This window comes from Mobula birostris, chromosome 1, assembly GCF_030028105.1.
Source record: "Mobula birostris isolate sMobBir1 chromosome 1, sMobBir1.hap1, whole genome shotgun sequence".
NCBI lineage: Eukaryota > Metazoa > Chordata > Chondrichthyes > Myliobatiformes > Myliobatidae > Mobula > Mobula birostris.
Window position 1 is genome coordinate 19,364,348 of NC_092370.1, and position 27,830 is coordinate 19,392,177.

Here is a 27,830-nt window from a genome sequence, read left to right on the forward strand (position 1 = left end):
TTTCATTTATTTACTTTGGCATTATTGCAAAAATATGTTCATAAAATATGCTGGCAGAGGAAATTTTTGAGTTCTTGATACTGCAAAATATAGCAACTCAGCACTTATTTATAGTTGGGAACAGCATCTCTTGAATTTCTGTGATGTCTCCTCTGAATGGACATTAGGGGAACCTTAATAGCATAGATTGTCTTGCTAAGGTGTTGGAAAATTTCAGTGATAGGAACCACCACAGAGGTCATATATTTTTATGATTAAATTTTATCTCGGAGAAAACAGAATTGAAATCCAGGAGTTTCCAATTACATAATGATTAGGTGTTGAAAACTTAGCCAACTCAGTCAGCTCCAACATGGGCACTAGTCTACCCAGCATCCAGGACATCTTAAGGAGTGATCCCTCAAAAAGGTGGTGCCCATCATTAAGGACTACCATCACCCAGGACATGCCCTCCTCTTATGCTACCACCAGGAAGGAGGTACAGAAGCCTGAAGCAATGTTCTCAACGAACAGCTTCTCTGCCATCCGATTTCTGAATGGACATGGAACTCAAGAGCACAAACTCGTTACTTTTTTTTTCAGTTTTGCTTTTTCACTACTTAATTTAAATCTTTAATATATACTTAACGTAATTCATGTTTTCTCTACGATCATGTATTGCATTGTACTGCTGCAGCAAAGAAAACAAATTTTATGACATATGCCAATGATATTAAACCTGATTCACTTCTGATTCTGAAATGCACTGTATATATAACTAAGGGGCACACCACATTATTTTGTTGGCAACTTTGGCACTTTTTGTCTTATTGGTCAGATGAACACGAAGCAGTTCGATGGGATTAGGGAGGTTGAATGGTTCAGCACATACCAGATGGGTCAAAGGGCCTGTTTCTAAGCTGTACTTTCCTATGACTGTGACTCAGAGCATTTATAAATGCTCGGGTCTGTTAATACACATCTATAATACAATGGCTATTTCGTAAAGTTGCTCCAGCTGACGTTGGAAGCCCTCTAGTACTATTCACAGTAGAGCAGCGAGTTTTCACTGTGCTTTTCCATTGCTCATCACCCATTCGATAATGGGTCACATTGTATTCATGGCTAAGTAGCTGTTTCATAGAGAATCGTGGGTTAGTTGCAGTGTAGGCATAGATGTGTTCCAGGCTGAATTTTGTATCTGCCCTTCATCTTTGCACCGGCCATAGCTAGCTCATCGGTTTTATGATTTATTCACCTTAATGGGAGTGTAAACCTTCATTGAAATCATAAGCAACACACATAAAAATTGCTGGTGAACGCAGCAGGCCAGGCAGCATCTATGGGAAGAGGTACAGTCGACGTTTCGGGCCGAGACCCTTCATCAGGACTAACTGAAAGGAGAGATAGTAAGAGATTTGAAAGTGGGAGAGGGAGGGGGAGATCCAAAATGATAGGAGAAGACAGGAGGGGGAGGGATGGAGCCAAGAGCTGGACAGGTGATTGGCAAAAGGGATATGAGAGGATCATGGGACGGGAGGCCTAGGGAGAAAGAAAAGGGGAAGGGGGAAGCCCAGAGGATGGGCAAGAAGTACAGTGAGAGGGACAGAGGGAGAAAAAGGAGAGAGCGAGAGAGAGAAAGAAAAAAAATTAATCATAATAATAAATAAATAAATAACAGATGGGGTACGAAGGGGAGGTGGGGCGTTAATGGAAGTTAGAGAAGTCAATATTCATGCCATCAGGTTGGAGGCTACCCAAGACGGAATATAAGGTGTTGTTCTTCCAACCTGAGTGTGGCTTCATCTTCACAGTAGAGGAGGCCGTGGATATCAGAATGGGAATGGGATTTGGAATTAAAATGTGTGGCCACTGGGAGATCCTGCTTTCTCTGGTGGACAGAGCGTAGGTGTTCAGCGAAACAGTCTCCCAGCCTGCATTGGGTCTTGCCAATATATAGAAGGCCACATCGGGAGCACCGGACGCGGTATATCACCCCAGCCGACTCACAGATTAAGTGTTGCCTCACCTGGAAGGACTGTCTGGGGCCCTGAAAGGTGGTGAGGGAGGAAGTGTAAGGGCATGTGTAGCACTTGTTCCGCTTACAAGATTAAGTGCCGGGAGGGAGATCGGTGGGAAGGGATGGGGGCAACGAATGGACAAGGGAGTCGCGTAGGGAGCGATCCCTGCAGTAAGCGGGGGGGGGGGGGACGCGGGAGGGCAAGATGTGCTTAGTGGTGGGATCCCGTTGGAGGTGGCGGAAGTTACTGAGAATTATATGTTGGACCTGGAGGCTGGTGGGGTGGTAGGTGAGGACAAGGGGAACCCTATTCCTAGTGGGGTGGCGGGAGGATCGGGTGAGAGCAGATGTGCGTGAAATGGGAGAGATGTGTTTGAGAGCAGAGTTGATGGTGGAGGAGGGGAAGCCCCTTTCTTTAACAAAGGAGGACATCTCCTTCATCCTGGAATGAAAAGCCTCATCCTGACAGCAGATGCAGCCGAAACGGAGGAATTGAGCGAAGTGGGTGGCATTTTTGCAAGAGACAGGGTGAGAAGAGGAATAGTCCAGGTAGCTGTGAGAGTCTGTAGGCTGATAGTAGACATCAGTGGATAAGCTATCTCCAGAGACAGAGACAGAAAGATCAAGAAAGGGGAGGGAGGTGTCGGAAATGGAACAGGTAAACTTGAAGGCAGGGTGAAAGTTGGAGGCAAAGTTAATGAAGTCAACAAGCTCAGCATGCGTGCAGGAAGCAGCGCCAATGCAGTCGTCGATGTAGCGAAGGAAAAGTTGGGGACAGATACCAGAATAGGCATGGAACATAGATTGTTTCACAGAGCCACCAAAAAGGCAGGCATAGCTGGAACCCATAGGGGTGCCCATAGCTACACCTTTAGTTTGGAGGAAGTGGCAGGAGCCAAAGGAGAAATTATTAACAGTAAGGACTAATTCCGCTAGACGGAGCAGAGTGGTGGTAGGGGGGAGCTGGTTAGGTCTGGAATCCAAAAAGAAGTGGAGAGCTTTGAGACCTTCCTGGTGGGGGATGGAGGTATATAGGGACTGGACATCCATGGTGAAAATAAAGCAGTGGGAGCCAGGGAACTTAAAATCATCAAAAAAATTCAGAGTGTGAGAAGTGTCACGAACATAGGTGGGAAGAGATTGAACAAGAGGGGTTAAAACAGTGTTGAGGTATGCAGAAATGAGTTCGGTAGGGCAGGAGCAAGCTGAGACAATGGGTCTACCTGGACAGGCAGGTTTGTGGATCTTGGGTAGGAGGTAGAAACAGGAAGTGGGGGGTGTGGGAACTATAAGGTTGGTAGCAGTGGATGGGAGATCCCCTGAGCGGATAAAGTTGGTGATGGTGTGGAAGACAATGGCCTGGTGCTCCTTAGTGAGGTCATGATCGAGGTGTATATAAGAGGAGGTATCCGCGAGTTGTCGCTGTGCCTCGGAACGGTAGAGGTCAGTACGCCAGAGTACAACAGCACCCCTCTTATCGGCAGGTTTTATATTAAGGTTAGGATTAGTGCGGAGGGAGTGGAGAGCAGAGTGTTCGGAAGGAGTGAGGTTGGAATTGGAACAAGGAGTGGTGAAGTCGAGACAGTTGATGTCCTGTCGGCTGTTAGCAATAAAGTGATACAGAGCAGGCAGAAGACCAGAGCGGGGTGTCCATGAAGAGGACAAGGGTTGAAGACGGGAGAAGGGGTCATCGGTGGGGGTGGGAGAGTCCTTGCCAAAGAAGTAGACTCGAAGACGGAGCCGGCGGAAGAAGCGTTCAGCGTCATGGTGAACACGGAACTCACTGAGGTGTGTGCAAAGGTGGGCAAAAGTGAGGCCCTTACTGAGGACAGAGTGCTCTGCCTCTGAGAGTTGAAGGTCAGAAGGGATGGTAAAGACCAGGCACGGATGAGAGCTGGGATCAGAGGGGGGAGGAGGAGGGAGGCTGGTAGTGTCAGTGGAGAGGGGAGGGTTGGGGTGAGAGAGAGAAGGAGCCTCCGAGGGCCCAGGAGTAGATGATGGAATGTGAGGGAGATGGGGTTGCAGAGTGGTGGTAGGGGAAGGGGAGACGGAATCATAAATTAGTGTTTTCATTTTGCTTAATTTTAATTAATATCAATGGTTTTCATACCTTACATCAGTTGAGTGCGTTTATAACTTAATTTTAATTCATAATCACAGAGTCAAACTATGTTGAAACAGGCCTACCAAGTATATGCTCTGACCACAAATCTCCCATCTGCACTAATCCAATGCATACAATTTCATTCTCCACACATTCCCATCTGTCAGGGAGTATTCTGGAATTATGTTATATTGCAAAATCTTTAGAACTGAACATAGATTGTAGATTAAGTTTAAATGCAGCCCTGGACAATTGGTTCCTAGAGCTGCGGATAGTAGGTAATTGAAAAAACAGACAATGCTGATTAACATTCATTTTGATTTTCTGGATTGTGGGTGCAAAGAAGGAGGTGTGAAAATTCAAATGAAGCATTGTAGATATAGAATTGTCCTTTGATATTTAGCATATAAAATGCTATGTAATATTGGGTCGAGCAGGCCTCTTCCTTCAGAAAGTATCTCATTTTGTTTGAATAAAAGCCTACTTTATACCTACCAGCTGTGACTCTCTGGTGAGAGTCACAATTACAACATGAACATTGGACTATTTATTACAAATGACAGGGAATTTACAGTGGCCAGTTAACCTGCATGGTCACAGTGGAAGAAAATCCATGTACTCATGGTGAGAACATGCAAACTCAACACAGACAGCATTGGAGGTCGGGATTGTGAGCCATCAGAACTGTGAAGCAGCGGCATTATGAGCTCTGTCACTGTGCTGCTGCTGATATCTTTTTTTTCATTTGATTTACATTTAATACATTCTAAATGCATCCGATCAAATCTGTGATGAATGGAAAGATCTTAGTTTGTGGTGACTGGGCTGGTGCAGGTGATGACCACAAGATAGGGATTAGTGCAAGCACTAATCAGTCCAACAAAAATGAAAATCACCCATCGATCTACATTTTGTGGGGCCCTTTTGCTAAAACAACAATGTTACAAACATTTGAAGCACATAAAAGTGTTTCAAGTATGTGACGTTCAATGGAACGTGACAAAGCAGTGCTTCTGTGTTAGGTTCATGAAGCATGGTGTGAAAATCAACCTCAGGCACTAATCTTTTCGTCAGCACTCTCATGTGAATGAATTGGTGTTTTTAAATACTTTGAGTATGCTGTATGCTTTAGTTGTTCAGACAGCAAAGCAATGCTCCAGCAAAATTGAATAAAAGCAGTCTGTCCATGGTGTTTCTTTGTTTCGTGTCCGCCTGCGGGAGGACAAATCTCGGAGTTGGATTCTGTATACATACTTTGATAATAATTGAACTTTGAACCTTGAAAACTAGAAACAATTATGGTTTCACCTTTTCCACCACTGCTTTTTCTCATTCACTCTAGTTTCCATTCATAGTACCAAATTTGACAGAGAGGAATGTATCAACTACTTTTAACAACTTTCTGTTAATGTTTGTGACATCAGGTATTCCGTTGACTAACTATTGCTCTGCATATCTTTAATTTAGGAGAGTCCCTTCCTTTAAGTTCAGGTAACCAGATCACAATCAAGTTCAGCTCAGTTGGTCCAGTAACAGCCAAAGGATTTCATTTTGTTTATCAAGGTAGGTTGACAATCGAAGCGTAAGAAACATATCACTATTGAACTCCAAGATCGTTGTCAGATAAACATGAATATTATTACAATGGTTGACGATAAATCAAATTACTTTGCAAATACTGACTTGACGTTAGGAAAGTAAATCTTATTTGGGAAAGGCTTCAAAAGAATAATACGGGGAAGAATATTAAAAACACTCAAGAATGTGTTAGGTATTGTACTGTGAGAACTGCCTTTCTGATAGATGATTAAGGTAGACCAAATAGGCTTCCTTTCTCTACATATTATGTAATCTTACTTTGGTAAATGCAAGCAGGCTTTTTCCACTGAGGTTGGGTGGGACTATAACTAGAGGTCATGGGTTAAGGGTGAAAGGTGAAAAGTTTAAGGGGAACATGACAGGAAACTTTTTCACTCAGAGGGTCATGAGGGTGTGGAATGAACTGCCAATGCAAGTGGTGCATGCAAGCTCACTTTTAACATTTAAGAGAAGTTTGGATAGGCACATGGATGGTAGAGGGATGGAGGGCTATAGTCACAGTGCAGGTGGATGGGAGCTGGCAGTTTAAATTGGTCAGCATGGACTAGAAGGGTTGAAGGGCCTATTTCTGTGCTGTACTTTTCTATGACTCTATGTCTGATATGCCAATGCGACTGTGATATTCCTGTTTTTATTAAACTAAGGTGTCCAATTATGGCCCTTGCATAACACATTCCAAAACTGTAGAATAGTTAATTGAGAAAGGGAGACATCTTCTTCATTTCAACATCTAACCCTACATTAGTCAGGATTGTTGTTGAAGTGAAGAAAATTGTTAAATATTGAAGGTGACAGAGGGAGAGTGCAAATGATGGAAACTGCATCAACGCACACAAAACCCTCGAGGAACTCAGCAGGTCATGTAGCATCAATGGAGGGAAGTGGACAGTCGATGTTTTGGGTTAGGAACCTTCATAAGAACTCGAAAGTTCTGCTCCTGACATTGCCTTGTGTTCATATGTTAGCATTCAAATGAAACTGGTTATGCAATTCATAGTTTGCTTCACTAACATCACTGGCTCTGAGTTGTGCTTATCAATTTATGTTGAAAATGGTGTAGAATGCACTGGGAACAAAGTTTAATTTAAAATCTAGCTCATTTAAACATTCTTTGTTTGTATAATTTTAATTTCAATGTCCAAACCAGGAGATTTTCATCATTTTACAAGAGAGAACTAGTACATGAATGAATATGCATCAGGACTTTTCAGCGGTTTATTAGTCTGCTGCTTTAAGTGCCTCTGAGGTTAACAGTGCTCAGTTAATTGAAGCCTTGTTGACTGCAGGCAGTTGTTTAAAGGTCTAATGTAATAGAAAGGATAGTTAGCGAGACTCTGTAAGTACTCTTGCTCTCCAGCCAGTAACTGCTCATGATTATTGGAACAAATACTGAAGAATTCATGTTAACAAGAATTCTATGAAAATGCTTCCATTGTTAGCTAATCTGGTGATTAACTGGCAAGGAACTTTTAACCTCATTTTAATTTTGCTCCTTGAAATATGGTTGCATCTTTCTCTAAAGACTTATTGTAGGGTTTTTAAACAAGCATCAAAAATAGAAGCCGTTGCCAATTATCCTTCCTATTTGGGTGCTATCAAGTGAGGAGTACAAAAAAAGAGGAAAAACGTGATGCTCATCTTTTCTTTCAGTTTTCTATCTGTTCTCGTAACCACTTACACTAGATTGCTGATGTTCAGCAATGAGTTAGCAAACAAATCACCCCCCCACCCCTATTCACATTGCACGCAGGTAGAGTTGATGATAAACACAAGAGATTCTGCAGATGCTGGAAATCCAGAGTAAAAACCACAAAATGCCGGAGGAACTCAGCAGGTCAGGCAGCATCTATGGAAAGGAATATGCGCTTGATGTTTTTTGAGCCTAGACCTTTCATCCAGACTTTAAAGGAAGGGGGAAACTACCAGAATAGGCAGGTGGGTGGGGGGGGGGGGGAAGAGGGCTGACAAGTGATAGGTGAGAGCAGTAGAGTGGGAACTTAGGTGGGAGGGGAAGGGAGATAATGTAAGAAACTGGGAGGAGATAGGAGGAAGGAGTAAATGGCTGAAGAAGAAGGAATCGGATAGGAGGTGAAGGTGGACCATGGGAGAAAGGAAAGGAGAAGGGGCACCAGAATGAGGTGGTGGGGAGGTGAAGAGAAGAGAAGGGGTAAGTGGGGAGCCAGAATAGGGAATGGAAAAAGAGAGAAGAAAGGACAGGGAGAAATTACCAGAAGATAGAGGATTGATATTTACACTATCAGGTTGGAGGCTACTTAGACGGAATATGAGGTGTTGCTCCTCCAACCTGAGAATGGCCTCATTGTGGCGGGAGAGGAGACCACAGATCAAAATGTTGGAAGGAGAATGGGAAGCCGAATTAAAATAGGTGGCCACAGGGAATGCCTGCCTTATGTGGCAGAGGGAGTGAAGGTGCTTGACGAAGTGGCCCCCAATTTAGGTTAGGCTTCACCAATGTGGAGGAGGCCGCACAGGGAGCAACAGAAACTGTAAATGACTCTCACAGGATCGTTGCCTGATCCGCTGACTTCCTCCAGCATTTTGGGTTTGTACTCCAGAACTATGTTAATTCTTATCCTATGATCATTGAATTAGTTTATTCATATTAAGAAAAAACTCACATGCCAACACTAACACAGGATTCTGCAGTCTTGCATTAAAAAAAAACTTCTTACAGTTTGAGGAAATTTGTCTGCCCCTCTTGCATATAATGAAATCATAATTATTAACTTTAATTTCATACTGATGTAAATTTTCCTTAATTCTGCATACTTCTGTAATTGCATTTATCACAATTTCTCCATAGAACTGTTAATAATGTTTTGCTTAGTTTAAAACTTATCCTATCTTCACTTTGGAAAAAGTCCTTTTTTTTTCAAAAAAGACAAATACTAAATGCTGTCTTGGATCCAATTTAGCTGTACCACGGACCAGTGCAACCCAGTGCAGTTCTGTACCTGAGCCAAGGTTTGGAAAACGGGTTGGGAATAATTTTGCTGTTGGCTCCGTGATTCTCTTTGAATGCAACCCTGGATACGTTCTCCAAGGTTCACCAGGGATTAAGTGTGCATCTGTACCAAATGCCCTGGCTCAGTGGAATGATTCTCTGCCCACCTGTGTTGGTGAGTAATGACCAAGCATTTAAAAAGTATATCACTTGTGAAGCAAATGTATTAGCATGGGGAAACATTTCTTTTCATTTTCAATGCATTATTATTGTTCTAAATGTTTATAGATTACAGAACATTACATTTTAGAGTCTACATCCATATTATTAAATCCCTCACTGGAGTGTCATTCCCGAATTTTGTGATCAATATCAAGTCAGATTTTTTTTGCTCTGTATTGTGAATGTGCTGTGTATGTTTCGCACCTTAGCCCCAGAACAGCACTGTTTCATTCAGCTGTATTCATGTATAGTTGAATGATAATTAAACTTGAATTTGATTTGTAATCAGTAATTTTGGCAGGTATGATGCTAGGCACAGATTCATAGCTGTCCATTAAGAACGTAACTTTTAAGATAGAAAATGTAAATAGCTTTACGTATATATGGTATGGTCGTTTAGCAGTTAACGCAACATTCGACAGTGCCAGCTGTGAGATTAGGGCTCAATTCTCATCACTGATTTAAGGAGTTTGTTAGTATTTCAATATTCTCTGCTTTATGTTTCCTCTCATTTGATTAGTCCGCACAACCTTTGAAAATGTATAAAGCTGATTCCTAAAGCCAGCAAGGCAGCAAGGATAAACTCTGAAGAGATCTGTTATAGTAAAGCTTTATTCTCTAGAAATCACAAGGCTGAACAAGGATGAATAGCCTTTAAATCTAGAGAATGTGCATTTGGAAATATTTTTCAAATAATTTAATCCCTCAGTTTCCAAACTTTTTCAATCTTTTTATTAGTTTCATAAAAATATAAACATAACATATGGCAGAACAAAACCCTCAGTTTCCAAACTGGCATGCAAATGGTCCTAAAGGGTATGATAACAGGAGTGGTATGGGACGGCACAATTTTGTGGTGGTTAGCATAACACTTCACATGGCCGGTGTTCAGGATTCAATTCCTACCATTGTCTGTAAAGAGATTTCATCATTGTGACCGAGTGTATCCCTGTGACTGAGTGGGATTCCTCCAAGTGCTCCAATTTCTCTTTGCATTCCAAAGACATCTGGGATAGGATTAGTGAGTCGTGGGCACGCTACGTTGGCACCGTAAGCACTGGGACACTTGCGGCTGCATCCTGCACATCCTTGAACTCTGTCGGTTGTTGACGCAAATGACGCACTTTGTTGTATGTTTTGATGTTTTTCAACGTAGGTGCGACAAACAAAACAGATCTTTAAAAGGAGTCGGGTGCCAAGAAAGACCTTGTCATAAATGTTCTGATAACGAAAATTTTTAGAAACTGAATGCTAACTTTAATATAATATAATATAAACTAATAATAATTATTATTAATAATATATAATTGATATAAATTAGTTAAAAGCATGATTTGAAGCAACTTCCCTTCACTTCTCAGTCAAGGTTGGTGACTTACTTGGTTCAAATGAATGGGTTACATTACATATCTCAGTTGCAAACTGATTAAAATTCTAGGTTGGTTTGAGTAATAATGGAAAATTATATAAGTCCAGGACAAAGATTCATGTTGTACTGAAAAATATGCATATGTTTTCATGTTAACAATTTGGATTTCTAGGAGTTTGTTCTTAGATAAAATTTACATTGCTATGTGCAATGGATGATTGTATCAACCTTTGAATATTATACAGGTGCACATAACATAGCTTTTCCTGATAGGGGGTTAAGAATATGGTTTCACTCATATTCAATACTGATTAGCAGACAGTTGTTCCTTCATGGCCAAGGACATTATTGCAGCTGTACACAACAGGAAAACAACTTGAAGAATGGAAGCTTCTGAAATAGGACAAAGTATAAGGGAGATGCTAGAGAAAAGTGAGGAGGAGACTTTGTATTGGATGCAGACTTCTGGGAAGTAAATAATGATAAAAGTTATCTTTTCCTTTTATTCTTCTGTTATGCATCTTCTTTTTCCCCCGGTATAAAAATAAGAGACATTATAACATGAATTTATGAAAACATATTTGATGAAAAATACCATTATGCCTCACTGAACAATTGCAGGTTTATATATGAAATAATTGGAAACGAAGATCAGATTCAACAAATGTTAATTAGAATGGTGAGAAGCTGAGGAATGTATGGAAAGTTTATTTTTCTTTTTTCAGCAGCTGATTTGATTAAAGAAAGATAACCTAAAACTTGTTTGTAGCTCAGAAATAATTGAATTTGTCTTCAACTAGTTTTCTTGGGAAAGCAGAAGATGGATTTTTTTTTAAATTTCTGTATCATTGCGTGCTGTATTCTTCACAACTTTGCTGTGTTGAAGCACACCCCATATATGCCATAGTGAGGCAAGAATATGTAGATGAATTAGGCTTTCATTAAAGGGAGGTGAGACATGGTGTTAGGAAGCACACAATCTGTCTGATTATTCAGAAGACCCTGATCCACTAGAAAAGGGCAAGAGAAACCTTGATGAAGACCTTTGTGTCTGTGCATCATTTGAATTTGAAAGATAAGTTGCAGGTTACCAATACATTACACAAGTGCCTGGCAGTGATTATCTCCATCAACAAGCAGTCTTGTTCCTTCCACTTGACATAGGGGAAATAGGAAATAGGAAAATCAATCTGTCCGTCATTGCATTCTGGGATCACCTGCAACAAGGCACTGCATTTCTGACCTTGCTTAGAACTATCATTTACAATGCACATCAGGTTTACAATCACCCTGAGCATTGTTGTCTTATCCAAAATCAATGCCTGCAATGTACTCCTTGCACAGGCCTGAGGCAACAATTCATCAAAGCGTTCTCCTCATGCAAATGAAAAGCCTCAGACTTTCCAATCCAGAAAGAAGCTGCAAGGTAGTATTGCAGCTCTATAAAACTCTGGTTAGATCACACTAGGAATATTGTGTTCAGTTCTGGTTGTCTCATTAGAGAGATGCTGAGTAGATTTACCATGGTGCTGCCCTTCTTATGTGAAAAGCCCTGCTAGAATGGATGTGGAGAGGATGTTTCCTCTGGTAGTAAATTCTAAGACCGAAGAACACAGCCTCAGAATACAGAGGCGTCTCTTTAGAATGGAGATAAGGAGGAATTTCTTTAGCCAGTGAGTGGTGAATCTATGGAATCCTTTGCCACAGGCGAATGCAAAGGCCAAATCATTGGGTATATTTAAGGCAGGGATTGATAGATTCTTGATTAGTCAGGCATGAAGGGACATGGAAAGAAAGCCCGAGATTGGGGCTGAGAGAGAAAATGCATCAGCCATGATGAAATGTCTGAGCCGACTCGATGGGCCAAATGGCCTAATTCTGCTTCTGTACCTTACAGTCTTATGGTTGAGTGAGCTAGGGCTTTTTCTCTCTGGACAAAAGGAGGATGAGAGGTGACTTGATAGCGAAATGTCAGGGAAGCAATTGCCTGCCATTTTTGCTACACTCGAGCTACATCCTCATACAGAGTAGTAGTAAACCACTTCCTCAATATTTTATGATCTAGGTTTGAATCTCAATCTCAAAGAGAAAAGTATTGCCTTGTTATTTGATTTAGAATGTCTTAATCTTAAGATACCCATCGTTTGTTTCCAATGCGTCTGTGACCTCATCTTATCTCTCAAACCTCCTCCAGCTCTATAATTCTCTGACTGTCCTTTTTCACCTTTGGCACAAGTTTATTGTCGGCATTTATAATCTTCCTTTACGTGCCAATGCCTTCTTTTTGGGTGCTCCCAGTGGAGCATAGGCCATTGGTGATCTCCTGTCTCCATTATCCAAACTTGATGGTATAGTTGGAGTTCATCAATGTTTCTGTAATCCATTGTATCTACTGCACAGGGATTGGCCTATACAGCTTCACAAGAGCCCTGTTGGCTGGCCCTACCTGTTTCCACCTCTTAGGACAAGGACATAGGGTTGGACTTTGAGAGGCTGCCAATGCCTTAGGACTTTGGAATTCCTCCCTTGTATATCTCACCGCCCTGAGGCCCTGTGAGGAGAGCCGCTGGCTTTGGGCTCCGAGGTTTCTGGATCAGCTGCTTTTCTAATAGTTGTCTTAGCTGCAGTCAATAGCCCCTTGAGCTCTCTGTTTAATCTTGTCAACTTTATTTTGACTGGCACAGGTTTTCCGCATGCTTTGATTATTTGAAGTGGACTCACGATTAGGCTTATCCTGGGGTCCTCGTTCTGACAATCACAGTGCCACTCAGTCAAGCCATCGATGTTCTGTTGGAATTCCTATGCATAAATTTTTGTTTCTGTCTCTGCATGGGAGACTGTCATTCCTCCGCACTTGGGTTCAGTTGTTGCTAGCGCCCACAGTGACACCTCTATTTCTCAGTCCGCTTTCAGGATGCTTAAAATCAACATCTATGAGCCTCAGGTCCCACACCACCAGGTTCACGAACAATAGTTTTCAATAGTTCCATTTAATGTCAGAGAAATAAATGCAATATACATCTTGAAATTCTTGTTCTTCGTAGACATCCATGAAAACAGAAGAGTGCCCCAAAGAATGAATGACAGTAAAAATGTTCGATTGCCCCAAAGCCCCCTTACTCCCCCTCCCATGCGCAAACAGCAGCAAAGCGATGATCCTCCTCCACCCTACGCACTTCAGCAAAAAGCAGCAGCAGCCTCCACCCACCAAGCATGCCATAGCAACACCCCCAATAAAGACCATGGCCTGCAGCACAACAAAAACAAATTGTTCACCCAACAATTCGACATGCTGCAGGCTCTCCCGCAACCTAATAAAAGGAAAAAGAAGTGTCCCCTTTCACAGCGAGAGGGCAGGCATAACAAAACGACACGCTGATTTGTGATGATAAAGTCTGCCGCTTTGTTTTTTTTGTTCCGAAAGTTCCCCAACCGGAGAATCGGCAACAAACTCTCCTCCACCAACGAGAGAGAGAGAGGGAGAGAGATTTGGTGAGTACAGAGCCTCTGAAAGCTGATCCGCTGCTCCTGATGTTTCGTTTTCTCCTGTGATGCGTGAGTCAGTGGCCCCAGCATAGAATCAGTCCATGTACAGGGCCACAAAAGCTCGGAAGCCCGAAGTCGAGCTCATCTTCTCGGCTGCATCCTTGTGATTTTGAAAAGCAAGCGGTCGTAAGCCCTCGGGAACTGGTCCCACCACTGCATTAAGTGTAACTTCAGGTCAGGATCTTCAACGGAACCCCATCTGATATGAAAAAGGAGAAGAGAGACATCAAAGGGAGAAATTAAGCTGTTTCCACAGAAGAGCTCGAAGGGGTCATTGTTGAGCATCATTGTAGCTCACAGTTATTACCCTGCAACCATCAGTCTCCTGGACCATCATGGATAAGCTCACTCACCTCAATACAGGACTAATCTTTGAACACAATCTATGCACTAACTTCCAGGAACACTACAACTCGTGTACACAGTATTAATTATTTATTTACAATACTGTGCTAAAGTCTTAGATATATATATAGCTAGGGTGCCTAAGACTTTTGCATTGTACTGTATTGGTCAAAGTGGAGTTGAGAGCGAATTTATAAATCTAGCAGGAGCAATGAGTATTGGAAATGGGATTGTGGTGTGCTGCGAGAGGGTGTGGGACAGGTGGCAGAGAAGGAGTGCCAGGGTGGGAGCTGGTGGTGTGGGTGCAGACACACCCAGCCCTGAGACACCAGGCAAGATCGTTTGATTCCTAGCAATTGGTTTATTGATCGTTACAGAATGTCTCTCTGGTGCTTCCCATTCCCTCCCCTCTCCTTTCCCTTTTTCCCAAACATGATTCCCCTATCCCTGGCCCCTTCCCACTCACAGTACCCCAATAGAGACCAATATCAGAATCAGGTTTACCATCACTCATCTATGTCATGAAATGTGTTTCGTTTTGCGGCAGCAGTACAGTGCAATATGTAAAATTACTACAGTACTGAGCAAAAGTCTGAGGCACCCTAACTATATATATGTGCCTAATACTTTTGCACAGTACTGTGTATTACAAAGGCAAAAATGAAATAACTATTTTAGTTGCTTGTCTTTGTCTGTGTGTATTTTTCATTGACCCTTTTGTATTTCTCAGCTTCAGGGTTCCGAGATTTTGCTCCCCTGTACATGGGCTGATTCTATGCCAGTGCCACTGACTCACGCATCACAGGAGAAAACGAAACATCAGCTTTTGGAGGCCCTGTACTCACCAAATCTCTCTCTCCCTCTCTCCCTCTCTCCCTCTCTCCCTCTCTCCCTCTCTCCCTCTCTCCCTCCCTCCCTCCCTCCCTCCCTCCCTCCCTCCCTCCCTCCCTCCCTCCCTCCCTCTCTCCCTCTCTCCCTCTCTCCCTCTCTCCCTCTCTCCCTCTCTCCCTCTCTCCCTCTCTCCCTCTCTCCCTCTCTCCCTCTCTCCCTCTCTCCCTCTCTCCCTCTCTCCCTCTCTCCCTCTCTCCCTCTCTCCCTCCCTCCCTCTCTCCCTCCCTCCCTCTCTCCCTCCCTCCCTCCCTCGTTGGTGGAGGAGAGTTTGTTGCCTATTCTTGGGTTGGAGTGTGGGCACGTGGCCAAGTGGTTAAGGCATTGGACTAGCGACCTGAAGGTCATGAGTTTGAGCCCCAGCCAAGGCAACGTGTTGTGTCCTTGAGCAAGGCACTTAATCACATATTGCTCTGCGACGACACTGGTGCCAAGCTGTACGGGTCCTAATGCCCTTCCCTTGGACAACATTGGTGTCATGGAGAGAGGAGACTTGCAGCATGGGCAACTGCTGGTCTTCCATACAACCTTGCCCAGGCCTGCGCCCTGGAGAGTGAAGACTTTCCAGGCGCAGATCCATGGTCTCGCAAGACTAACGGATGCCTTTAACTTCAACTTGGGTTGGAGAACTTTTGAAACAAAAATCAAAGCGGCAGACTTTATCATCACAAATCAGCGCGTTGTTTTGTTCTGCTGTGAATGTCTGAAAGAAAATAAATCTCAGGATGACATACACAAACTTTGATAATAAGATTACTTTGAACTTTGAAACTATTTTTCTAGTATCTGTCATATAGCTTTAATGTCAGGCTTTATTCGATAACATGGCTTTGAGCGCATTCTGTAGGTTAACTTGTAATAGGTTGTTGTTCAAAGTTCAAAACTTAGTTTAGATTCTTCTTGCCAGTTTAGCTTAACTTCAATGCATCAATCTGATATTGTGGAACCACAGTAATTATTAGGAAAATTACAAGTTTTATTCTGGGCGTCAGTAATCCGAGATGGATTCTTAGAACAGCTTGTACTGGAGCCTACCAGAGAGAACGCAATTCTAGATTTAGTGTTGTGCAATGAACCGGATTTGATCAGGGACCTTGACGTAAAGGAGCCATTAGGAGGTAGTGACCATAATATGATAAGTTTTAATCTATAATTTGAGAGGGAGAAGGGAAACTCGGAAGTGTCAGTATTACAGTTGAACAAAGGGAACTATGGTGCTATGAGGGAGGAGCTGGCCAAAGTTCAATGGAACAATACCCCAGCAGGGATGACAGTGGAACAGCAATGGCAAGTGTTTCTGGGAATAATGCGGAAGGTGCAGGATCAGTTCGTTCCAAAGAGGAAGAAAGATCCTAAGGGGAGTAAGGGGAGGCTGTGGCTGACAAGGGAAGTAATGGACAGTATAAAAATAAAAGAGAAGAAGTATAACATAGCAAAGATGAGTGGGAAGCTGGAGGATTGGGATTCTTTTAAAGAGCAATGGAAGGTAACTAAAAAGGCAATACGTGGAGAAAAAATGAGGTAGGAAGGTAAACTAGCCAAGAATATAAAGGAGAATAGTAAAAGCTTCTTTAAGTATGTGAAAAGGAAAAAAATAGTTAAGACCAAAATTGGGCCCTTGAAGACAGAAACGGTTGAATTTATTATGGGGAACATGGAAGTGGTAGACGAGTTGAACAGGTACTTTGGATCTGTCTTCACTAGGGAAGACACAAACAATCTGCCAGATATAATAGTGACCAAAGGACCTAGGGTAATGGATGAACTGAAGGAAATTTATATTAGGCAGGAAATGGTGTTGGATAGACTGTTGGGTCTGAAGGCTGATAAGTCCCCGGGACCTGATGGTCTGCATCCCAGGGTACTTAAGGAGGTGGCTTTAGAAATCGTGGACGCATTAGTAATCATTTTCCAATGTTCTATAGATTCAGGATCAGTTCCTGTGGATTGGAGGGTGGCTAATGTTGTCCCTCTCTTCAAGAAAGGAGGAAGAGAGAAAACAGGGATTTATAGACTGTTTAGCCTGACGTCGGTGGTGGGAAAGATGCTGGAGTCAATTATAAAAGATGAAATTATGACACATCTGGATAGCAGTAACAGGATCGGTCCGAGTCAGCATGAATTTACGAAGGGGAAATCGTGCTTGTCTAATCTTCTGGAATTTTTTGAGGATGTAACTATGAAAATGGACAAGGGAGAGCCAGTGGATGTAGTGTACCTGGACTTTCAGAAAGCCTTTGATAAAGTCCCACATAGGAGATTAGTGGGCAAAATTAGGGCACATGGTATTGAGTGCAGAGTACTGACATGGATTGAAAATTGGCTGGCTGACAGAAAACAAAGAGTAGTGATTAACAGGTCCCTTTCGGAATGGCAGGCAGTGACCAGTGGGGTACCGCAGGGTTCAGTGCTGGGACCGCAGCTGTTTACAATATATATTAATGATTTAGATGAGGGAATTAAAAGTAACATTAGCAAATTTGCCGATGACACAAAGCTGGGTGGCAGTGTGAAATGTGAGGAGGATGTTATGAGAATGCAGGGTGACTTGGACAGGCTGGGTGAGTGGGCAGATGCAGTTTAATGTGGATAAATGTGAGGTTATCCACTTTGGTGGTAAGAACAGGAAGGCAGATTATTATCTAAATGGAGTCAAGTTAGGAAAAGGGGAAGTACAACGAGATCTAAGTGTTCTTGTACATCAGTCACTGAAAGCAAGCATGCAAGTACAGCAGGCAGTGAAGGAAGCTAATGGCATGTTGGCCTTCATAACAAGGGCAATTGAGTATAAGAACGAAGATGTCCTTCTACAGTTGCAGGGCCCTGGTGAGACCACAGCTGGAGTACTGTGTGCAGTTTTGGTCTCCAAATTTGAGGAAGGACATTCTTGCTATTGAGGGAGTGCAGCGTAGGTTCACAAGGTTAATTCCTGGGATGGTGGGACTGTCATGTTGAAAGATTGGAGCGACTGGGCTTGTATACTCTGAAATTTAGAAGGCTGAGAGGGGATCTTATTGAAACATAAAAGATTATTAAGGGATTGGACACGCTGCAGGCAGGAAGCATGTTCCCGCTGATGGGTGAGTCCAGAACCAGAGGCCACAGTTTAAGAATGAAGGGTAGGCCATTTAGAACAGAGTTGAGGAAAAACTCTTTCACTTAGAGAGTGGTTGATATATGGAATGCTCTGCCCCAGAAGGCTGTGGAGGCCAAGTCTCTGGATGCTTTCAAGAAAGAGATGGATAGAGCTCTTAAAGATAGCGGAATCAAAGGTTATGGGGATAAGGCAGGAACTGGATACTGATTGTGGATGATCAGCCACGATCACAGTGAGTGGCGGTGCTGGCTCGAAGGGCCGAATAGCCTACTCCTGCACCTATTGTCTATTGTCAAGTCAAAATACCTGATAATTGTCAACATCTGTCTTTTTATTCAAAGCTAAAAATGAATAGAGTAAGATTCACTTCAATCCTGATTGGAGTTGTAAAGCATTTGGGAGCTGTGACTGTATGGAGTGGCGCAGCTTTCACTGCCAATTTGAATTCTCTGTGCAAGGCTGTCCCCTCTAGGTAAATTCATTCAGTTACATGGGACGTGGATTCCTCTGCATGTTTTCCAAAAATACCTATAGGGGGATTGCTTACTAATGGAACTGTTTGAAAGTCTCAGATAAATAATGCTCTGAGTCTCCTTACTTCTCTGAAGCATCAATCATTTAAAGTACTATTACATATCCAAATGCTGTGATGCACAGTTTATCTGTGTACTCCTAAATATCTCCCATGATCATATCCAGAGCAAAGCTGTATGTTATAGTATGTGTAGCATTGCACTTCTCTTGCCCTCAGTGTAAACATAATTATTATTTTGCACTGAACAGAGCAATTAGACAACTATTTCCAACTATTGCTTGCCAAGGATCCATTATTCCCTGAAACACAGAGATTAATTCTCAGAAATGAATGCACGAGGAGCGTTTGATGGCTCTGCACCTGTACTTGTTGGATTTTAGAAGAATGAGAGAGGATCTCATTGAAACCTATTAAATACTGAAAGGCCGAGAGAGAGTTGACATGGAGAGGATGTTTCCTTTACTTAACGAGTCTATGACCAAAGTTCACAGCCTCACAGTACAAGAAAATCTCTTTCGGAGGAATTTCTTCAGCTAGAGGTGGCGTATCTGTGCAATTCAATGACTTGGGTATGGAGGCCAAATCATAAGACCATAAGACAAAGGAGCAGAAGTTGGCCATTCGGCCCATTGAGTCTGCTCCGCCATTTTATCATGAGCTGATCCATTTTCTCCTATTTAGTCCCACTTCCCTGCCTTCTCACCATAACCTTTGATGCCCTGGCTACTCAGATACCTATCAATCTCTGCCTTAAATACACCCAATGACTTGGCCTCCACTGCCGCCCGTGGCAACAAATTCCATAGATTCACCACCCTCTGACTAAAAAAATTTCTTTGTATTTCTGTTCTGAAAGGGCACCCTTCAATCCTTAAGTCATGCCCTCTCGTACTAGACTCCCCCATCATGAGAAACAACTTTGCCACATCCACTCTGTCCATGCCTTTTAACATTCGAAATGTTTCTATGAGGTCTCCCCTCATTCTTCTCAACTCCAAGGGCGGACAAACGTTCCTCATATGTTAACCCTCTCATTCCCGGAATCATTCTAGTGAATCTTCTCTGTACCCTCTCCAACGTCAGCACATCCTTTCTTAAATAAGGAGACCAAAACTGCCCACAGTACTCCAAGTGAGGTCTCACCAGCGCCTTATAGAGCCTCAACATCACATCCTTGCCCCTATACTCTATTCCTCTAAATGATAGGTATTGGTATATTTAAAGTGGAGTTCAGTAGCTTCCTAATTAGTGTAGGCACCAACGGTTACAGGAGAATGGAGCTGAGAGGGATAATTAATCAGCCATGATGGAATAGCAGAGTAGACTCGATGGGTCAAATAGTCTAATTCTGTTCCTATGTTTTATGATTTTATGAGATTAAAGTTAGTACCACATACATGGATTCTGTGGGCTGAATCGTGCTAACTGCTTGCTGCCACTTTGCTACTAGCTCAGTCATTCAGGCTGCAGAATATCTAGAACTTCCACGGGTGCTCTGAAAGGTGAAAGTCTGAGATCAGCTACAAGTCAGTTACCAGCAAACCCCACTGTTTGCTCTTCTGCAAGGTTCCCAACAACGTTAATGTGCAGAGGTGAGGGTCTACTGGCACTTTATATCTGTCTCTCAAAGCTGCTTGACTGATGAACGGAATAAAGTGGAAAACAGTACTTAAAAACTACAGTGACTTTTTTAAAATGTCAAGACATGAATGTTCAGAAGGGACCATTGCATAATCTGGATTATGAAATGTTTACCTTGTGATTGTTTTTGTTTTGATGGGTTCAGACGCTCAAATTAGTTGTGGAATATAAAGGAGAGAGCAGATGTACACTTATTGTCGGAAGTATTGTAATACAGAAGAAAGTTGAACTGATCCATCTGCTCTGATGTTTCCTCTTCATTCATAAATACTCCACCCAACCTTTAAAAATGTATGAAGCTGATTCCTAAATCCAGCAAGGAAAAGTTCTGAAGAGATTAGTTATAGTAAAGCTTTACTGTCTAGAAAACACATGGATGAACAGGGAAAGAGCCTTTAAATCTAGAGAAGTTGCTTTGGAAATGTGAATTTATTAATATGGATGTATAATCAAAAACTGCCATTGTCCAATTCATTTGAAAACTGTTTTAAGTTTGAAAACATTGAATTTTTTGAATCATGCCTACATGAAATCATATGCTGAAAATAATGCATTTACATGCAATATTATTGACAAGAACTGACCCCCCAAATTTTCTTTGCATTTACTGGTCAGTAGAAACAGTGGCAAGGAGGTGTGCAAAGGCTCTAACAATTATTTCCATTCAGTTCAAGTATCCATTAAATTATATTTAATAAACAGAAGTGTTTTGAGTCTGTCATTAAACTCAATGATTCATTAAATACCTTTTTTTTCTAAAAAAAAACCAGGTTATTTTTCAGATTGCCAATTTCTGACTACTCTCAGTATTTTCTTTATTAGGTATCTCCTGTAGTCAGCAGGTGTACAAGTATACTTAATAAAGTGACCACTGATGAATTTAGAACTATTCAGAGAGAATGCATTACAAAGTTTTGAATGTTACTTGCATCTCTCCAGATAGCAAAATTGTGCTTTTAATAAATCTTCAATAAGCTGTTGTCAAGAAGCAGCTCATCATTACTGTTCTATGCATACCTCTGTTACTCTGAGGCATCTTTGTTTAGTTGCTCTGTTTCCAATTTCTTTCAGTGCCCTGTGGTGGAGTTTTAACTGAACGTAAAGGGAGTATTCTGTCTCCGAGTTATCCAGAGCCATATGACAACAATTTGAACTGCATCTGGAAAATCACAGTGCCGGAAGGCGCTGGAATACAAGTAAGGATACTCTTTCTGCTTTGTCTGTTGTGTTTGCTCATATCTTATCTGATTATTAAAGTTTGAGGCATTTGCTTCATCTTAGTTTGCTTTGCATACAAATAAGTATGCAAACCAAGTAAGTTTGCATATAATTACTGATGTAATTACATGGTTGGTGTTGCTGCCCTTGGAGGGGCTGCTCGGTTCAAGTTGCTGCCCTCGGAAAAGCCTCTGGTCCCTGTTGCTTCGCTCAGAGGGGCTGCTTGTTCATGTTGCTCCCCTCTGCAGGGGGCTGCTGGATTCAAGTCGCTGCCTTTGGAGAGACTCCTGGTTCATGTCACTTCCCTCAGAAGGATCGCTGGTTCCCAATGCTCTCGGAGACGTTATCGGAATTCTGAGATTTATGGATTGCCCTGTAGTTCTTATTGGCTTCTTTGAGTTCTATGTTTTTTTAGTGTTCTCACCCATTCTTTCTTGTTGCAGAATGGCAGGCAGGGGGTTTGAGGTTTGAAGTTCTTGCTTTTGTTTCTCCATATGCGTGATCTGTTAGTTTTTGTGCAAGGGAGGGGTTGGGGATGTTTGGAGTTTACAAGATTTTGTTTCTTTTTCTTTTCAATTGGGGATGTCTTTCTTTCAACTATTTCTATGGTTTTCTGTATCTTATGGCTATCAAGAGAAGATAAGTTTCAGAGTTGTATTCTGCACACATACTTTAAATGTTTGAACCTTTTTGAACCGTTAATTTAATATGAAAGCATTGTTTGGGCTTAATATTCATACTGAAACAAAAAAAAGGATGCTGGAATACTCAAAAATCGCAGAAAATGCAGGGCACATTCATAGGTCATAGACTCATAGAACACTACAGCCCAGAAACAAACCCTTTGGTCCTTCTCGTCCATGCCAAACTTAATCTGTCCATTCCCACTGACCTGCACCTAAACCATAGTAACCAGAAACCAGAAACACATTTTGCGTGAACCTCAGAATCCTCTAAAAATGAAACCAATCCATAAACTGTGCCGATCAAAACTTGCCCAAGACCCAAGAAGATTCCTGCAACTTCCTCCTTCAGCAGTGAGTGAGAGGCAGAGACAGAAGTGCACCGAACACCAGCTTATCTTCCGTTCTCATCCTCGTTGATTTCAATCTTACTGGACGCTTTATTCGGCGAGTAGGTCGAGAATTAGAGCTGATCATGGGTTTGCACTCCACCATTAGGCATACTCTGCTCTCAACCTCACTTTCAACCACGTTGAATTCTCTCGGAGAAAGCAAATGCACCAATCGGCCCAAAAACACATTATCAAAATGTAAATTGCAGGCTCCAATTGCACACAGATTAGTAATATAAGAATATTTTTAATATAAGAGTAGCTTAGGTGAAGAATTGTCTGCAAGATGTCGCATTAGTCACGTTGGTCGCTGGTGCCAACTTGCCTTTTCAATTTTGGATATTGAGGATCTTGATTGAAATATACTCCTTTAATAAGATGTATTTTTCTAAGTAAATGTATTTATCACTTTCAGGTTCAAGTAATAAGCTTTGCAACCGAGCATAACTGGGACTCATTGGATTTCTTTGATGGGATTGACACTAATGCGCCACGTCTAGGAAGCTTTTCAGGTGAGAAGCTGAAGAAGATGAAATTATATTAAGTATATTCAGAAAGTAAAATGCCAGCCTCTCTTTTGATTAGTTCATTGTCACTTGCATAATACAAAATGTGGTAATCAAGAGTTATCACTTGCTAGTGAGCTGCGGATTGTCAAAACTGCAATTGCATAATTTAGACTCACTGTTTAAACCTTTTATCAGGTAACCACACCTGCCAGCTTTCATTTTTTGCAGTTAAGGTTCAGATTTTCTTTTTCTTTCAAAAATTTGATCTATTTCAGATTATCTCACCAAGAACATTCAGACTTTGGAGATTGGTCATATTTTTATCTCCTGCACTTTGAAATCTTTCCTAGAAATTGATGTTATTAGCTTGTTTCTCTGTTCAAAAGATGTAGCAAGAATTACGAATGCATATTTCCTAGTATTTTGAAGGTGATTTAACCCACTTACTCCTTTAGTGTTGGGCACTTGGCCAAGCAGTTAAAGTGTTCGTCTAGTGATCTAAAGGTTACTAGTTCGAGCCTCAGTTGTGGCAGCATGTTTGTGCCCTTGAGCAAGGCTCTTAATCACACATTGCTCTAGTCTGTGCGAGGAGTGGTGCCCCACATAGACTTCCAATCTGCGCCTGGTAAGGCATGAAAATGCTCGACACTGGCCTCTCATGGTCTGAGTCGTCGTTCCTCCTCCTCCTCCTCCACCTCCTTTTTCAGATCACATTTGAACATCTTTAAAGTCCAATGCATCCAATATTCAATACACCTCATTTTAACTGTACTGAGATCCGACCTCTTCGAAACACGAGAGATTTTGCGGATGCCAGAAATCCAGGGCAACTCAGACAAAGTGCTGGAGGAACTCAGCAGGTCAGGTGGCATCCATAGTGGGGAATAAGCAGTTGATGTTTCAGACTCAGACTATTCATTACAATTTTTCAGTCCTGATGAAGGGTTTCAGCTCAAAATATTGACTGTTTATTCCCCTCTATAGATGGTGCATGACCTACTGAGTTCCTCCAGCATTGTGTGCTGCTCTGTTTTCTTCTAATACCATCGGAATAAAGATAAACCTTTTTTTTAGGCTGTGCTCTGCATTCTTCTAATACCATTAGAATAGAAGAAGCTTTTTTAGGGAGTCAGGAGAAGTAAGCAGGGAGGTGATAATTAGAAAAGGCAAAGGGCTGGAGAAGAAAGAATCTGATAGGAAAGAAGAGTGGATCATGGGAGAAAGGGAAGGAGGTGGGGCAATGGGTCAGGGGTTGACAGGAAGGTGAAGATAAGAAATCAGATGCCAGAGTGGGGAAATGAAGAAGAGGGAAGGGGGAGGGGGAAAATTCACTAGAAATGAGAGAAATTGATGTTCATTCCATCAGATTGGGGGCTACCTAGACAGAATGAGTGTTGCTTCTCCAACCTGTGAGTGGACTCATCAAGGCAGAAGAGGAGGCCATGGACCAACATGCCGTTAGATGAATGGGGATAGAAACGGAAATAGCTGGCCACTGGGAAATTACATATTTTTTTGTGATGATGCAGAAGAGCTTGACAAAGCAATCCCTCAATTTACAATGAATCTGATCAATCAGGAGGCTGGACATATTAGATAACCCCAGCAGATTCACAAGGTGCAGTGTTGCCTCACTGGAATGGACTGTTTTGGCCCTGAATGGAGGCAAGGAAGGAGGTGAATGGGCAAATGTTGCACTTCTGCTGCTTGCAGGGAGAGAGATTAGTGGGGAAGGATGAATGGACAAGGGAATCATGGAGGAAGTGATCCCTGCAGAAAAGTGGAGGGTGGGGGGTGGAGGAGGTGGGTGGGTAATGATGTATTTGATGGCAGGATCCTGTTGCAAACAATGAGATGCTGAATGTGGAGGCTCATAGGGCGGGAGGTAAGGACAAGAGGAATCATATTCTTGTCAAAGTTTTGAGAAGATGGGGTGAGTACAATATCTGGGAAATGGAGAAGATACGATTCAATGTAGCATCAATGATGGAAAAAGGGAAACCCTGTTCTTTGAAGAAAGAAGACATCTCTGATATTCTGGAAAGGAAAATCTCATTCTGGAAACAGATGTAACTGAGACGAAGGAACTGAGAAAATGGAATGGCATTTTTACAGGAGGCAGGATGGGAAGAGGTATAGTCAATATAGACTTGGAATTGGTGGGCTAATAAAAGATATCAGTAGGCAGTTTGTCTCCAAAGATGGAAGTAGAGAGATCAAGAAAGAGGATTGAGGTGGTCAGAAGTGGACCAGGTGAATTTGAGGGTCGGGTGTAAGTTAAAGGCAAAGTTGATGAAATTGAGGAGCTCAGTATGATTACATGAAGCAGCGCCAATGTAGTTGTCAATGCAGCGCAGAAAGGGTTGGGAAGCATTAGCAGGGAAAGCTCAGAACATGGACTGCTCCACCAAGGCGACGAAAAGGCAGGCGTAGCTAGGGCTCATGTGGGTGCCCATGGCAACACCTTGAGTTTGGAGAAAGTGGGAGGAGTCGAAAGTGAAATTATTGAGGGTGAGGATCATTTCCGCCAGATGGCAGAGGGTAGTGGTGAGGAGAACTGGTTGGGTCTGTTGTCAAGAAAAAAGTGGAGAGCTTTAAAGCCTTCTTGATGAGGAATTGAAGTGTTTAAGGAGTGAACATCCATGGTGAAAATGAGCTGATCAGGGCCAGGGAATTGAAAGTTCCTCTTGCTTTACCTATCACCCTCTGAGCCTCTTCATTCAGCACCTCATTCTTTCCAATGGGATCCTACTACCAAGCACATATTTACCTCCCCGCAGAAACCAGTAAACATCTCAGTGTCCAAGTGACAAGGCTTGACATGTGTCCTCAGTAGGCTTAGATTACAGAATGATATTGATTAGTTGGTTAGTTCAGCAGAGTAATGGCACACGTAATTTAATCCTGCTTAGTGTGAGGCGATGCCCTTTGGGATTTCCAGTAAGAGTAGGATATGTGATTGGTGGGGCCCAAGGGGGTATTGAAGAACAGAGACAACTCAACGTGCAAGTCCAAAAATCAATGTGCAGTAAGTGGCAGCACATGGTCAATCAGCTGGTGAAGAAGGCAAAGGGGATACCCACCTTTATTAGCCAGGACACAGAATATAAGAGCATGGGGGTTATGGTACAACATTGGTGAGAACACAGCAACAGTAATTGTGGACAGTTATGTTTGGCACTGTGTGTGAATATGTTGATCGTTTGTCAATGGAACTAGGTTAGGAAATTCACTACGCAATCCGTAATTATAAGGAGCTCGTACTTTATTGTCTTTGCGCAAACAACGTAACTGTGTTGACCCCAGGCCAACAGCTTAGAACTTGAATTCTACCGTTCCCTCTGTATCAATACTCACTCAGTCCACTTTTCCAATTTATAACATCAAAATAGGGGCTCTCTACTGGCCAGATGATCGATCCTTTCTTCTCCCAGACCCTGCCGTGAGGGTCTCTTCCTTGCGATGGTGGGTCTCTTGAGAGAGTTATCACTGATAGCAAACTTGAAATGGCCACTTTGTCACTTTTATATTTGTTCCTTACAAATTCAAATATTGCATTCCAGTGTCATATGCTGTAGGTAATGTGTCTGACCTTTAACACCTTGTTATTGGCTCTGCTGCAGGCCAGCATCCATTTATTGCCCTCTTCCCAGCAAGTGTCAATCGGTAATTTATGGCTCTTTGTTCTCTTCAGTAATCAGCTCGAATCACTCCAGGCAGGCACGGACACCAACATTCACACACCTGCATTTTATATTATATCAAAGAACGCCTCACAAATAACTTCTTTGGGAACAATCTCTAGTTCAGCAGATTATCTGAAACATCATTGAGACTACTTTAAAACACAGAAAGCAAAGCAACTTCATCTCACAAAATGGAGGATATAAAACAGTTCCACAAAATGGCAGGCCTCCATCTACAAGCACATGGCAGGAACAAGGACATTTGATCTGTCTGCCAAAAGGACATTTGGTCTGTGGGCCAAAGGGCTAGTTTCATTGCTGTAGTACTCCATGAATATACACGTTTGTATTTCACTTATTTTTCTGGGTTTTCAGAAGCATCTGAAAGCTGCAAGTGACCTGTAAAAGACTGTTAGAGTGTTCCAGGTTTGCAACCTCAGTATTACATCACCTTCGGGACCACTCAGTCTCATTGGATGTCTGTCAGATGTTGGTGATCTCTTCAGTCAACCTTTTGCATTTGGATAAATGGGTGGTTGAATGGAGATCATAGGCAGCGCGTCTGGGCAACTGGCGAGGTCCAAGACAGTCTAGTCCATCAAAACGGCAAATTAAATGGTGGTCTTTAAGGACCTGGAATACAAATGTGAGGATGTGGCCTTCAATTGTAGAGTGCTTCATTCGAAATTAAGTTTGAATAAACTAGATCCATTTGCTGTGAGGTATAATTCATAGTTCCCTCTGTAGTTAAAGGCAGCAAACTGAAATTACTTTTATAAATGAACTTCCGCAAGCATGAAGTGTCCCCGAAGGATTTCAGCTAGTGTAGTACGCTTCAGTTTAACCTCTGTATCGACCATGGACAAATTCTGAAGAAAAATGAATTGGATAGATAAGAAAGACAGAAGGTAATATCATACAAAAAATGGTTATTGCGTTCATGGGGGAATTGTCTCTAGACCAGGTGTTCCCAACTTTTTTTATGCCATGGACCCTCACCATTAACCAAGAGTCTCTGGAGCCCAGGATGGG

At 42.3% G+C, this 27,830-nt stretch overlaps 1 protein-coding gene across 1 annotated transcript in view; it reads left to right on the forward strand.

The window, feature by feature from the left end:
• Nucleotides 1–27,830, forward strand: part of csmd3b (CUB and Sushi multiple domains 3b) — a 2,134,893-nt gene that overhangs the window by 1,856,507 nt on the left and 250,556 nt on the right. Inside the window, exons 33-36 of the mRNA XM_072277417.1 lie at nucleotides 5,571–5,666; nucleotides 8,639–8,842; nucleotides 21,382–21,506; nucleotides 23,019–23,115. Coding sequence (XP_072133518.1) covers nucleotides 5,571–5,666; nucleotides 8,639–8,842; nucleotides 21,382–21,506; nucleotides 23,019–23,115 — 522 coding nt within the window. The remainder of the gene's footprint in view (nucleotides 1–5,570; nucleotides 5,667–8,638; nucleotides 8,843–21,381; nucleotides 21,507–23,018; nucleotides 23,116–27,830) is intronic.